The following is a 14,673-nucleotide window of genomic DNA, read 5'->3' on the forward strand; positions in this document are numbered from 1 at the left end:
CCACTGCACGAACATATGTTAACATCTGACAGATTAAAGATTTTACAGTTTGTAGAAAAAAAAAAACTTCAGTCATATGGAATAGGAATGTTTGTAAAGAATAAGATGATCATAAAATACACTTTCAATAATGCCTCAAGGTCATAGGCCACACAAATTAGGAAAAAGCTGAAGTTATCATGTTTAATAAAAGGTTGACATCAGCATGTTGTAAAAAAAAAAAAAACATCGTAAAGTTGTAGTACAGCCTTTGCCCTTCAGGGGGATTTGCACTCTCTGAGATTGTTATAGATTGTATATTGTTTAAAGTTTTTCTCTGTGGTTTTGCTTTCTCTGTATTATTTTAATAGTATAAATATTGTCAATGTTATAAATAATGGGTTTTTTTTGTAAGTTAATTTGAACAATTTAACCTTTTCCCTTCTCAAGACAGCGGATAGAATTCATTCGAGTTTACAAAACAACAGTAAAGACAAAAAAAGGCAACTTTGCATTGGCTTATGAAAGGTGCTTTATTTCTGCAAACAATACTTAGATCTTCTGAATTTATTCATGGCACTGAAACTAGAATATGTACATCATTACAAAAACGATACATCATTTGTATAAAACAATATGTACATGTTTTTAGCTTATGGTTTTTTGTACAACAGTAAACACATGAAGCCAAAAGAGGAATATTCATGGAATGACTGCTGCCTTCTATCTGGTTCAGATTGCTCCACACATGCTAAAGACAGACATAACTTTTAGAACCATCTTGTGAATCAAAACTACAATGTAGAACTTGGATAGGGTTAAGGATTGGAGCTACAGTAAAAAGGCCACTTGTCATAATTCAAATACCCAATTATTAGCACAGACGCATTGTGATTAAATGCTTCCTGGCTCCATTTAAAGCTCATAATGGCAGAGTCATCACAGTAACAGCATTTAGGACAAAGCCATATTCTTCATACATTTGGCAAAGTTAATGGTAATCAAGTAATGTTCAAAATGCAACTACAGAGCTGCCGTCTACGCAACAGAAAAAAAAAAAAAAAAAGATCTCAATCACACTAAATAGCAACATTGATTTCTTTGAGAAAGAAAAAAAATCAAGGTCCAAAGTCCAGTGAAGACCTCAGATGTATAAAGTGCACGGGGATGTTTGGAAATTCTAAATTTTGACAGGAAAAAAGAGGAACTCTTATTTTATATGCATCAGCAGGATCACAGCTCTTTAAAAAAAAAAGAAAAAAAAAAGAGTGAAGCATTGGCTCTGCACATGGAATGGAAAAAAAAATGAGCATGCAACTGCAATGCATGCTCTGTGTTATGCACGTGGAATACATTCACCTTGACTGATTACAAAAATAATAAATACAACGGCAACAACAAAAAGTACAAAATACAATCAAACAATCCATCATCAATACAGTGCCTACAGACCTGGTCCACCAGAGAAGAAATAAAACTATGATGACACGTCTTTTAACCTGTCAGCCTAATTCTAAGCAGTAAAACTCAGTGCACAGTTACAAAATGCAAATAAATAGCACACAAGTAAAAACAAAATGTCTATCGCATGTTCCCGTTCTGTCGCTAAGTCGACGCGACGAACGGTTTACGAGTCAAACCTGACAGGCATCCACGTTCACCAAACTCTTCATTCAGATTCTCTGACCAAACGCAGCAGATTAAAATTTTTTTTTTTAAAAAACGCTTGCCGACAGCATTTCCACTTAAACTGAGGCATGATCGTGAGACGAGCAACTCTCGTTTACCACAAGAAAAGACAAACTTGCACATGAACACGAGCCATTTTTCCTGGGACGGCTAGACTGCGTGGCTGCTTCATTTTTAACGAATAACTAATTGAGTACAAGACAGTTCAGAGCCCCAGAAAGTTAGTTACTTGATACTGGTCAGTTTTTTGTTATACTCTCAATACATAGAGAAAAATTAACAGCCCAGCAAAAGCAGCTACAGTTAAATTTGGCCATCCTTATTAGAGTCATTTTGTCTTCCTTCACCCTTTTGTAAATCTTACGGCGTTCCTGAGCTCTCTCTCCTACCTGCACCCCCCACCCTACACATTATAAACTTGAGCAGATGAAGTTGTCGTGATGGTTGCACTGTTCAGTGTTGACGAAGCAGAGGGTCGCTCTCTTCGGACATATCTGGGTTTCCTCACTGGAAAAGAGAGCAAATGAAGGGTCATAAAATCATCTGTGAGAGGAACAGGAGGACACATTCACTGTAATCACAATTAGCATGTTTGAGCTCATTTTGTGTGGTTTTTTTGTATTGTTTTGTTTTGTTTTTAAATAGAAAAATTTTCCATGCATCCTCATGAATAATACCAAATACTGCTGCTTCACATAATACTTCCTGGTCAAAGATTACAGTTTACAAAAGAGAGTGTGGCCATCTCACCTGACGAGGAGGGGATCATAACAGCCTGGAAGGAAAAGAGCAAAGGTTAAACAGTTGACGCACAAAGACTTCGTTGAAAACAGATTTGTAGTTTCTACACTCTGAATATGCTACTACTACTAAAAAAAACAAAAAGTCAAAATCCACTTACTGTCTCACTTGGTTGAAATATGAAGGCTGAAAAAGAACAAAAACATAATGTTGCATTTGGAGGGGAAAAAAGAAAGTTACAAAATCAAAGCCAGCACCAAAAGCGTGTCACTGTGAGTCACTGTGCAGTGCTCCTCACCCTTGTTGCGGCGGTAGAAGATACTTGGAAGTCGGTTGGAGCGTTTGAGGTAGAAAAAGGAGGCGACAGAGAGTATCAGGAAGAGGCTGATCAACAGCGTTCCCAGAAGTAGAGAGGCTGCCACACCAGGGCCACCTGCACAAAAACACAGCACAAAAACAGGAAATGAACTGACAGACATTTACTGCATCAAACATTCCCGTCTCTAACCATGCAAGGAATATTACACCGCATGAAATCAGTCTGCACATCTTACCAATTTTAGGAACAACTGTCGTTACAGTTGTATGATTTTTACGCTCCAGTGTGTAGTCTAGAAAGCACAGAAAAAGGCGTGTTAACACAAACGACCCAAACATGAGCGACACAATCCAACACGCAAAGAGCTCAGAGTCCTTACTGTAGGTGCAGACTGTTATATTTTCTAAATCGACAGCTGCCGAGTCGCACAATATGCAGACGGTGTTGGTGTTCTCGAGGACGCGCAGGAAACATCCTGTGAAATTCAAGAGAATGACATCTGTATTACATAGTGTGAATTTTTACACACTTTGATTTGAGTATTTATAGTGCTGTAGCGACAAACTACAAGTCTTTCTCCAGTTTGATACACTAAATTAACTGCAGTTTCTATAATCCGATGAGGTACCAGGGCATGGCGATATATCACGCAGATATCTTTAAGTAGCTGCTAAATGCTGTTTCCATTCATGTATCAAAAAGGCAGAATTGTTTTTAACTTATCTTTGAATCCCAACTGTACAGAATAAATCATCTATATCAGTGATGTCAAACTCATTTTATATCAAAGGCCACGTACAGCCGACATTGATCGTAAGTAAACAAAGTGTTAAATGCACATTTAATCCCTGAGATCTTCAAATGCGTAGTTAAACATTAACACACAAGTGCGATGCACAGCAAGCCTTTTTCCAAACTTCAGAAATGAATTATTCTGAGTCATTATAGGGAATAATTTAGGTCAACTAGACTAAAGAGACCATACGCACAAATTTCCAAAATACTTAACAATCAGAGGCTCTGCACTACTCTGAGTCTTTTAACTCTGCCTAATCGTATACTGATAACAACAATGATGTCAAACGGGTCAAATCTCAGTGGTAGCCAACGTAATAAGGCCAATATGCTTTCTCCCAGTGTTCGTCAGTGATGAGACATTAAAAACATCCACACTACCTGGTTCACAGTGGGTGTCATTTGAGCATGAACTGTTAGCTCTTTGCTTATCACCACAACATTCAAGTGAGTTCTGATGTAGGGCCTGTAAGCAGAGAAGCATGCATAGATTAAGAGATCGACATCGGCAGAACATAGCATGAGCTGGTCTTTTGCCTTAGGTAACGTTCATTTCCTACCTTAGTTACAGGCGTCTCGGGTCTGATAAGAATCACGGTGGCAGCAAAGACCAGAAGGAATGGCAGAGCCATATTTGAACCCTTGGAGAAAAAAACAAACAAAAACAAAAAGCAGACAACTTAATACATTTCATAAACAGGATGTCTATAAAGCCTACATACTGGCTAAATTTCCTTTTAGAAAACCAGTAAGTAATGAGAGCTGGCTTCAGATTTTCTTATCTTAAATCATTTTTTTATTTTTATTTATTCAACCCTAATGCAACTTATAGACTTTATTTGAGCCCTCTGCAGTTAAGTGCCTGTCTAACCTGCCAAGTGTTTGTTGTAACACTATTTGCTTTCACCTTCCTCTCTTCCCCAACCGGTCGAAGCAGATGTCTGCCCTCACATAGTCAGGTTCTGCAGATGTTTTTTTTTTCCGGTTACAGGAATTATTCACTCCCTATTGTCACAAAAGATTTACCAAGAATTTGACAAAAAGAAAAAACAAACAAACAATTTCATCACTCCTTAACAACACTTGTTGCCGCTGATTTTCATTCCAGTTATTTAATACTTTGGAATACTACGGTTGTCCTTTCTTAAAGATTACACTCAGACCATTTCTGATGAGTGTTCAGTGAACAGTAGGTGGATCAACTGGGCCAGATGATCTTTCAGATCCTGTGGCAGTTAGCTACATTCACATACTATTAATCGGTTTGGATTACTTAAACAAACTTGTCCTGTTTCCTTATTTTTAAAGGTCATGCTGCACACCATGCCAGCAAATGTTAAGTTTTTACTTTACAAATCATTTTGTTGTCGCTAAGATACTTTTTTCTGTCTGTCAAACTGTGCCAACTTTTTCTTTCTTTTTTTGAGATTCGGCTAAATAAATGGGAACGAATTATGTGGTTTTGTGACAAGTTACTAGTAACAAAATGACTAAAGACAGAAAAACTGGTTAGGTGCTAAGCTATCTGTTATGGGTAGACACAACACTGCTTCATCCTTTGAATTAGGCGAGTCTTTTATGCTTGAATGATTCACAGGTCAGTGTTAAGTGGTCTAACAAAATTTTAAAAAAATGGTCAGGTACAAGGAATGGACTGAAAAGGAATGAAAAAGCATCCAATGTCCAAAGAAAAACTTTAAAGAATCTTCAGAAAACAAAATAAGATATGAAGGATGGCTCAAGGCACAGTACTGTAGGTAAATATGTTTGTCTCTAACTGCTTTAACTTAGTTAATATAAGAATACATTTGTCTGATCACAACAGTGGAAGATCCAGTATATGCTTGATAGTAAACTACAATTTAGTTACCATTAAACAGTTTGAACATTCATGACAACACAAATAAATGCATAGCCCTTTTTGTTGTTGTTAATAAAGTAGTTTTCACTATTTCCCCCCACAACTTTTTATTGTGGAAAAACTACACTTTTACATCTAACTCTGCGGCACAATACAATTATTTGAGGAGAAAAGCAGCAAAGCTAAATTATCAGAAAACTGCACGCAACGAGCTAACGTCAGTGAAGCTACACAGCGATAGCTAGCACCTGTCACCGAGCTGAAGGCTTAACTTGATTGTTGTAGCAGTTAAAATAACGCCCAACTACCGAGTTGAAGATCTAAACCTTTTTTCACATGATCGGATATATTTACAATCTAACAACATCAGTAGCCGCTGAGTGTGGAGACAGAAAAAGTTAACTTACCAGCCAAACACCAGGCTTTGGCCTGACCAAACTCCTAGGCGCGGTTTAGTAACCGGCTGGTCTCGTCCGCCGCGGAGGTGTTACCACTCAGATAGTAACAGCTATTGCCAGACTGCTCATCACAACACCTCTGGTGTTGACCCACAAACAGATAATCCTACAACGACTGGCTCACAGCTACCGGATTTACATTTAGCATGTAAACTTCCGGAAACGCCTTTCAAAATAAGAGTTATAAGAACGGCGACGCTCCTGTGAGAAAGAACAGAATAACAAGCAGAACATTTGTTTTATTTCTCTTCTCATTCTCCATTTCGTCCTCCTCCTAGTACCAGTAATAATGATAATATTAATAATGGATCAGTACACACAACGCTCTTGAATTTGCGAGGGTTTGGAAATTATAAATTGCAGTTTTGAACACTCAAATATTTTCACAGGATTTACAGAGTAACTGAAATTTTTTAAACAAAGTACAAAACAATATTGTGTTAGTAATAATTCATTTAATAATAATGGACCACTTTACAGTCCTGTTTAGCTTGTTGTATTGCTTTTATCTTTAATCTAATTTCTGCAGATGTTTGAAAATAAATGCCGATAGATCCATGGGTGGGTGAGCAAGGCATGTCAATAAATACTTGGATTGATAAAGCATCTCTGTATGATAAGAAAAACTTTCTCAAGGACCGGTGTCCCTGCAGCAACACACCTCAATAAAATCAGTAGGTCATTAGCAAGACTCTATAGAACTTTACTGCATGCTGAGGTGGCAACCCCTAACCCTACTCAAGTAAATTTACATAAATGTAAGAAAATGTGTTTGGAAAATGTACTTGTAAAATTACTTTTTATTGCACCATGCTCATTCACTCATGAGCTGCTGTAACATAAATCAGATGGCTGAACTGCCACCTCAGCATACAATCAAGTTCTATAGTCTTACTAATAATGACCTACTAATTTTATTCAGGTGTGTTGCAGTAGGACACATTCCGACGGCCACTGAACGCAGCGCAGCCTCTGCAGATGGCGGGAGTTTTAATTACGTTTCACACAGCTAGCTATCAATAATCACATCTGTAAGAACTGTGAGGTAATTTAAATAATATATTTCAGTGGTGAATTACTGATATAACATCTATACACACTAACGTTAACAAGATTACTTTTTACTGAAGACCTTTATTGATGTTCTAGCTGTGAACAACTTGCTAATATCTACCTGTCAGCTACTGTACTGCTAATATGACAGTTAGATGAGACTGTGGCTAACTTATTATCTTTACAAACAGATAACCAAAGAGCAATGAATCATATACGAAATATAAAGGAAATGCTAAATATCCCAACTGGAAGCAGGTAATTAAAATGTGCCACTACACTATTTTTTTTTCTGTTTTTTAATCTCTTTTTATTGACATATAACATTGCTATTTTCCCTTTAATTCTAAAAACATTTGAAGTTTTTCATGTAAACACATGTAAACACAATTTTAAAAAAAAGGTTACTAAATGGTTTTGCTACATAATTTGACTGTGTTTGTGTTTTCTTCTCTATTGTTACACTTCATTGGGATGAAAATGCAAACAGAAATGCATCTACCAGTGGTTTCTCCAGTTTGTCAGACTCTCAGATCTTCTTTGAGTCTCAGTTTTGGCATGAAAATTCTCAGAGCGCATCTCAGGATATGAGTTTGTCCTCCAGAACTTCCCAGCAAAGTTCACAAGAGGTAGGATTTCCCATGTTCACCTTGCAGATGGTTCTTGGTTACGAAATGCAAAGCCAAGCATTAGAAATGGGAATAACCAAACACCCCACGATATGATATTAATACAATACTTCAATGAGGATATGATATTATTGGAATTTTTAACGTCGGAGTACTGCAATAACTTACTTTGCAATTTGTCACCTTTTTTTGAACGCAAATTATTCCTCACAGTTAAACTTTGTAAATGAATTGTGCTCATTGACAAAGACTCATTCACACTGATGGCAACATGTTGGCAATCTGTTAGATCTCACTTGATGTTATTTCAGGAGATGAGTGCTCTTGTTCATAGTATTCCAAGAATATTTAATTTTATTTAATAAAATATCAGTATTTGGTGTCTCTATCAAAATCGCAGTACAATGCTGTATTGATTTTTCCCTCCACCCTGTTAAATTCATAAAAGGTCTAACGACGAGGCAAATATTGTAGTAATGGTTTGCATTTTCTTTGTGTATATTATACAGTCTTGAAACTACATACTCAACCAAATCTATAACTTTGGCTCCCACTTATACTAACATTTACAGGTCTTTGACTGTAGCCCTTCTTTACATATTTCCTCCATGAAACCACTGTGCGTTTTACTGTCTTTGTTTCATCACACTTATTACTGTTAACCCAATTCCCCAGTCAGATCACCTGTTTTCATTCAGCTAATTATTCTCTTTTTATAGAGCTGCAGCTCTCCTCTTTTCATTTGCAATACTGTGTTAATTTCTAGCATGCTCTTATTTAGTTTTAACTCTTGTCTGTAATCTGGATTTTTCCAAAGCCAATTAACTCTACCTGTAAATTGTTAAAGCTTGGCCATTTTTACATTAATGTCAAATATTTAAATGACAAAGACAATATGGTAAAGAAATGAGTAGATGTTTGTTGTATGAAAAATAAGCATTTCTGAATTTCCAATACCATAAAAGTTGTTTATGTGTGTGACAAAAACTAATGGGATCATAAGCGCGCACACACAAACATATTAAATAATTCTTGCTTTCCTAACATTTGTATTTTGTCTCTGTTTAGGGGAGTGACCCAAAGTTTTCAAGCAGTTATCACACTAAGCCTCTCCTCCTTGGAGACTTGAAGGATAAAACCAGAACTTCAGGAATACTGGCTAAATTTGAAGAAGACAAGAAAAAGGCAAAAGAAAAAAAGGACAGGTGCGTCTTTTTGTCATTTCAAATATGCAACTCTAAATCCCTACGTAACCTTTTTTCCCTGCTTTTTGCTTTAACAGTGATCACTTAGCCAAAGAATGCCAGCATATCAGAGAAACACTTAGCAATGTAAGTGATAACGTAAACTGATTCTAGTTATTCAAATTCAGATGACCTTCTCTTTAAAATGTTTTTAATTTGAAAACAAAAAAATGTTCTTTTCAGATTCAACAGCTGGTTGCTGGCACTGAGAGAAACGCAGCAGTGTGCCAAATAGTTTCTGAAAAAATTGACAATTTCACATCAACATGTAAGTTTCCTTGTTGAATTGAGTGTTTTTATAAAACATGGTTAAGTTGATGTATTGAAAAGGAAATATTAACACCAGCAGATGGTGCTGCTTGCCGCGCAGCAATCCACTTCTAACGCCGTTGTCATTTTTATTCTGTGTTTAATGTTTTTATTTGTTCATCCCAGTGCAAAATAATTTGGACAATCATCAGGGCCACATCTCCCAGCAGTTTAAGACTTTGGTAAATAATATGGACTCCCAACAGGATGTGATGACACAACTTAAGGAAACAGTGCAAAAGGTGAAGATGTTGTCTGTCCTGTTCTTTATTTTGAAATGAGATTTAATTGGCAATGTTTCTGATGAGTGAGGAGTATAACTGTTCATTTATACCCTGTAGAATGGAGACACTGTAGCAGAGCTTGACTCACATCTGCAAAACTTAAAAAGTAGTCTGGAGGGTCTGAGAGAGGAACAGGGAAGACAAGGACACATGCTCGAAGAGGCCCTGAAGCTGCTCAGCGCCTTACTCTCAGAGCACTTGTCCAAACCCCGCTCTGAGGGAGTGATGGATAACACCATGCAGACGTCACCAGCACCAGAGGAGTCGGTGTCCAGCATCCTGCACAACAGCAAGCTTGAAGGCACACAGGTTACATGTGCGTCATACAACGCTGAACAACACCAGGTTGAAGTTCCCCGTCGTAATCGCAGCCACCTAGCTGGAAAGCAGAAATTTACTCAGAGACAAAGAAGGCCCAAAAAGAGACCCCTGGTTTTGTCACAGAGGAGTAAGGGTGCATTCTCGGATGAAAACCGTCAACCTCTCGTGAACAAACAGCAGAAACCTGAGAGCTGTGACATGAGCACAGTGAGCAGCAAGGACAGTGTCAGTCCAGGCAGTCTGGTGCCACTTAACAAGGAGAGGAGATCCAGTGAAACTGAAGGTTGTTTCATCACGCCTCTGAGCTTCTGGTCTCAGGACAGCAGCAGCTCTCTGTGCCTCACAGAAATAGACCCCATCTTAGAGAAGCTGTCAGCAGAGCAGGGCTCCACTGTACAACCAGGAAGCTTGTGGCAGCTGTTTGATTCTGAATTAGACTTTTAAAGAATAATTAAAGGTGCCAAAATGTGTTCTTTATTTATTTTCAGAGCATAGAGCAGAAAAGACTAAAAGTATATCTATATTTATTATTTGTATTTATTAGTTCTGACCTGTGTTCTCTTGGAAATGTGTTCCCTTTTGTCTTTGTGAAAGAGCTGTAAAAAAAACTGAGCACTGTGTTGTACACAAAGCATTAAAATTGTTGACCTTATAATTTCTTTTTTTTATTATATATATATATATATAAACCAGAACCAGAGCAAGAAAGCAGCCAGGAAGCCTAATTGCACAGCTATTCAGGTGGAAAGTGCATCAGAGACCCCCAGTCTGAGAAAGATTATTGACATTTCATAAACTGGCACAAACATCTGTAAAACCCAGGGTGTGTTTTAGCATGATTTTCTTTCTTTTCAATTTTATGCATTTAATAACCATTTTTTAACAGCAAGAATCATCCAAGTTTCTAAAGAAAGAAGAAATATTGCCCTCGTCTGTCCAGACACACACATGACCAAGTTTACTGCAGCTTTATTCAGTGCATCTTTAAACATGTTCAACTTGCACTGGGCTCTTAGAACACAGGAGTGGTGGTTACTAAATAATCACTCCTCTACACCTACATTGATTTTACCCATTAGAATTAATATATGTAATTTATGGTAAACTGTTCATTTTTTCCTTACTTGCCATTTACACTGCACTTAAAAGAACATGTTCAATAAATATGAATGTATTTAATTTAAAAAACAATAACTTTTTTAAGTGGCTTCAAACTTCAGCATGGTTGTCTTGAAAAATCTTTTTCCTGTCAAAAACAGGCCGAGTGCCAGAATTTTGCTATAATTTATTTATTTTTTTATCAAAGTGTGAACTCCACTATTATAATCATATATCCCTCAAAGAAAATCCTTTCCTGGAGCTGCTAATAACACTCCAGATATACTACGCAGCTGCAGGTTTGGGATAATCCGCTTTGCAGCTGTTACACAACACATTAAGAAGCAACAAATATATTGTATTTACAAATTGCTTTCCTACTTCCCGGTGTGCAACCAAGCAATTAACCATAGACGTCTCTTTCATGCAGAGTACTAAGAGCTTTCTTGCTTGAAAAAAGTGATTGCCATAAGCTGTGCAATAAGTGCATTAATGATTAATTTCCTTCACTAATTCTCCTTCGCAGACTTTGATCTGACTGACAGTGGTGTCACAGCTTTACTAAGTCTGCAGGTGGGGATACGAGTCCCCTTGGGTTGAGATTTGCCACTAAGCAGACGTCATAGTTGTCATGCATTAAAGCACGCCGAGCCACCGCAGTCCACCGGTTCTCCCACGGGTCTAGCTCCAGAATGTCCTTTGTTATGTCATCATGGCGATCTAAGGATAGTTAATACACAGAGTGGAAATTCAGTCACGGGGGGGGGGGGGGGGGGAGCTAAATATTTTATGCATAATAGGTATGGATACTTTTTCATTACCTGCTCCTTTGTAATATCCACAAACATAAATCTTTCCTCCCACAACACCAGCATTGGAGGCGTTGGTACGCAATGAAAGCTGGGAACATGGCAGAGGAGGTCCGTCCCTCCAATAATCTCCATCTGGGTTGTAAATCTCCACAGCGCTGAGACAGTGACGGGATTGTCCACGGTCCACACCCTCACAACCAATACCACCTGAGAAAGAAGTTGGCAAAAATCAGTGCAGTTCAAAGAGGACGGCCACCACAATGGCACTAATGAAATTCCTTCAAATGTATTGGCAGCTTAACAAAATAATTCATCTTACCCATCACATAAATTTCCCCATTGAGTACTACAGCACTGCAGCGGTACTTTGAGTATTTCATGGGGCAAAGCTCTGTCCATTTGTTTGTGTTTGGATCATACTCCAAGAGGCGGTTACTAAGACAGTCGGGCTCCTCATCCATCCGGTATGACTGGAAGGTCGAAGGGGAGCAATGATATGACAAAGCAGAGCAGGTGCAGTCAGAGAAGGGTCACATAGGGACACAGTAAGAGCTCTCCTTCAATGTGTAAAAGAAGTATCTTTAGTTTATAAGACTTAAAGTGAATGTGTTTAAATAGCTGGAAAGTGATTTCTTTTATTTTGCCTCACCTGTGGGGTTCGACCGCCCACCACATAAAGGCGATCTTTCATTCTGACCACGCTGTGACAAGCCAAAGGCAAAGGAAGGGGTGCTGCGCTCCGCCAGGGTCCACCCTGCAGAGACCAGCGTTCCACACAGTTTGTGATGAGAAACTGGTTCTTCAGCTTCATCTGGCCACCCAGCAAGTATAGAGTGTCTCCCAGTGACGCCAGAGCATAAGAATCACGGTACTCTGCTGATGTCAGGTGCTCCCAGCTTCCCTGGGCCTCCACCATGTACCTGGAAATCAAATCTGGCAACATTTAGTATCTTCTGTATGTGGGGTAACCAAAGGCAAATCAGTCAAGTGCTTTCAGATATCTTTTCTTACCTGCAGATTTCAACACTGGTGTCTTTCTGTCGGGCCATTCTGCGAGCACTTGCCTCTCCTGCTACAATGATGTCATTTCTTTCAGTCACAACTCCAGCACACACATACCCCAGAGCCTCTCCGTAGCGAGGTGAGGTGATGTAATAAATTCGCCCTGTGGACGGTGCAAAGCAAAAGCTGCGCTCAGCATAGCTGCCATACCTTGACCTGATACCGCCACTGTCATTGCCAATGCAGAGCAGCAGATCTGTGGTCTCCATGCCATAACGCAGCTTTAGTTTGCGTGGTGCAGCCGCGGGATGCAAAGCCGTGGCCTCCAGTCCTTCGTTCATAATCTCCAGACACTCAGCATCAGCCAGCAGGGCTGTGTTTCTCTTTATTGCTTCTCTTAAGTAGTCGGGGTTTATCAGTGGCAGACGGACCTTCCGCAGGAGCTCTGGGAGATGCCAAACACGTACCTCTCCATCCACCAGGGTACTGTGTTTGACCCATCCAAGGACCACATCCAGAATGGTTTCTTCCCGAGACACATTCAGATCGTCAGATGACAGAAGCTTTCCAAGCTGATGGGCCTCCAACTCCAAGACCTCCTCATTCTGGCACACTTGGACAAAGTGCTGCCTCAGGAAGCGCTGAGCTTGGTCAGCCAGTTCCTCTGCACCGAGGTCACGGGCAAAGTAATATACACCAAGGCAATTAGAGGCATCCATGTTCTCCATCATGTGCAGCTGACAGCGAGTGAAGACATCATCCATCTGTAGAAGAAAAGCTGCTATGGAGATGCCTTGTACGTTGCCATTAGTGAGAGGAAGATCTGAGCAGTACATGTAGTTCAAGAGGAGGGCCAGGCTGTCTGCAGGAGTGTCACGCAGGAATATCTCTCTGTTGTTGCACTCACGCAGGCCACAGGTGAACATAACACGGAAGTATGGGCTGAAGGCGGACAGGACAACTCTGTGACAGGGAAAGCTGACGCCCTCAGCAACCAGCACCACATCTGTCAGATGCTCAGCGTCCCTCATCTTCCTCAGCTGGTCGAGCAGCAGCAGCCCATGTTTAGCAGTAAGATCCATTATGCTTCAAAACGTCGGTGAAAATGTTATTTACAAATTTAAACAGGAGGTTTTATACACCCTGAACAACTAATGAGGCTTTTTCTGAAAAACAGAAGAAAATGCACACAGAATTAAAGGTTGTCACTCCCGATGTTTCACTGGTGCATGATAGAGTGAAATTTGGTTAAAAAGGTTTGATAAAATCAAGCTTATGTGGATAAAAAGGAAGTAATGTTTCAGTTAAGATCAGTACAGTCTAAAAGAGACTTTAAGCAGTGCCTTATCTTTTCACCACCATCATGACATGATGACATGACATTTTCAGATTAGCCTTTGTGTACAATATATAGATCAACATATAGAAGTGTAGAAGCAGAGTAACACTGTAACAGATCACTATGACAGCAGACACATACTGCAGCATTTATTCCCTTTAAAAAAATTAGTCTTACCAAATGCATCAGCTTCTCTTGGCGTACTAAAAAGACCGTCTTCAATCTAAAAAGACCAGTGCATATCTGTTTTTAAACAGGCTACATGTGTTGTTGATGTTGCCGAATGTCACAGTCGGTGGGGTTAGAGAGGCCTGAGCAAATGCGTGGCAAAGATATGTACCCCCTCCTCTGCTGCTGCCCTCTGAGCTGGTAACCCAAAAATAGATAGTGTTGTGGCAGACAACAAGTGGGTCAGAAGGTTTTGAGTGATCCTTGAAGAGAAGGTTTTAAAGCAGTCACAACAATAACTGTTATTATATTTTATGTTGTCATTCATAATTTCACTCATCAGAATTAAATTGCCCACCATTTGGGGTAATTCTTTCCAGGTTGTTTGCCCTGGTTACATGCATGCCGCTCTGAAATGCATGAGATGTTGCTCTGAGTTTGGATTCAGATTTCATGACTGTGTTCTCTTAAAGACCCAGTGCATACTGTGTGTGCACAAGCTTCAGAAATCAGAGTTTCTCATAAAAAGGGACATAAAGCTTTAAAAGAACCCACGTTTGATTTTGTCACTT

The 14,673-nt window shown here is 39.2% G+C and overlaps 3 protein-coding genes across 3 annotated transcripts; 1 reads left to right on the forward strand and 2 right to left on the reverse strand.

The window, feature by feature from the left end:
* Positions 1-487: 487 nt before the first annotated feature.
* Positions 488-6,003, reverse strand: c5h1orf159 (chromosome 5 C1orf159 homolog). Its single transcript, XM_026167777.1, has 9 exons — positions 5,792-6,003; positions 4,084-4,164; positions 3,905-3,989; positions 3,108-3,203; positions 2,964-3,020; positions 2,708-2,842; positions 2,570-2,595; positions 2,419-2,443; positions 488-2,175 (listed from the first exon to the last, which is right to left on the reverse strand). Exons 2-9 carry the CDS (start codon positions 4,153-4,155, stop codon positions 2,072-2,074), a joined length of 600 nt encoding a protein of 199 aa, XP_026023562.1. The 5' UTR covers positions 4,156-4,164; positions 5,792-6,003; the 3' UTR covers positions 488-2,071.
* Positions 6,004-6,737: 734 nt separating this feature from the next.
* Positions 6,738-10,334, forward strand: ccdc36 (coiled-coil domain containing 36). Its single transcript, XM_026167776.1, has 8 exons — positions 6,738-6,887; positions 7,087-7,153; positions 7,386-7,524; positions 8,593-8,729; positions 8,807-8,855; positions 8,952-9,036; positions 9,204-9,319; positions 9,419-10,334. Exons 2-8 carry the CDS (start codon positions 7,101-7,103, stop codon positions 10,124-10,126), a joined length of 1,287 nt encoding a protein of 428 aa, XP_026023561.1. The 5' UTR covers positions 6,738-6,887; positions 7,087-7,100; the 3' UTR covers positions 10,127-10,334.
* Positions 10,335-10,635: 301 nt separating this feature from the next.
* kbtbd12 (kelch repeat and BTB (POZ) domain containing 12) lies at positions 10,636-14,263 on the reverse strand. The gene is made up of 6 exons (XM_026167773.1): positions 14,111-14,263; positions 12,604-13,760; positions 12,242-12,512; positions 11,912-12,062; positions 11,602-11,799; positions 10,636-11,500 (listed from the first exon to the last, which is right to left on the reverse strand). Exons 2-6 carry the CDS (start codon positions 13,674-13,676, stop codon positions 11,331-11,333), a joined length of 1,863 nt encoding a protein of 620 aa, XP_026023558.1. The 5' UTR covers positions 13,677-13,760; positions 14,111-14,263; the 3' UTR covers positions 10,636-11,330.
* Between the last annotated feature and the right edge of the window lie 410 nt (positions 14,264-14,673).

This window comes from Astatotilapia calliptera, chromosome 5, assembly GCF_900246225.1.
Source record: "Astatotilapia calliptera chromosome 5, fAstCal1.2, whole genome shotgun sequence".
Lineage (NCBI taxonomy): Eukaryota > Metazoa > Chordata > Actinopteri > Cichliformes > Cichlidae > Astatotilapia > Astatotilapia calliptera.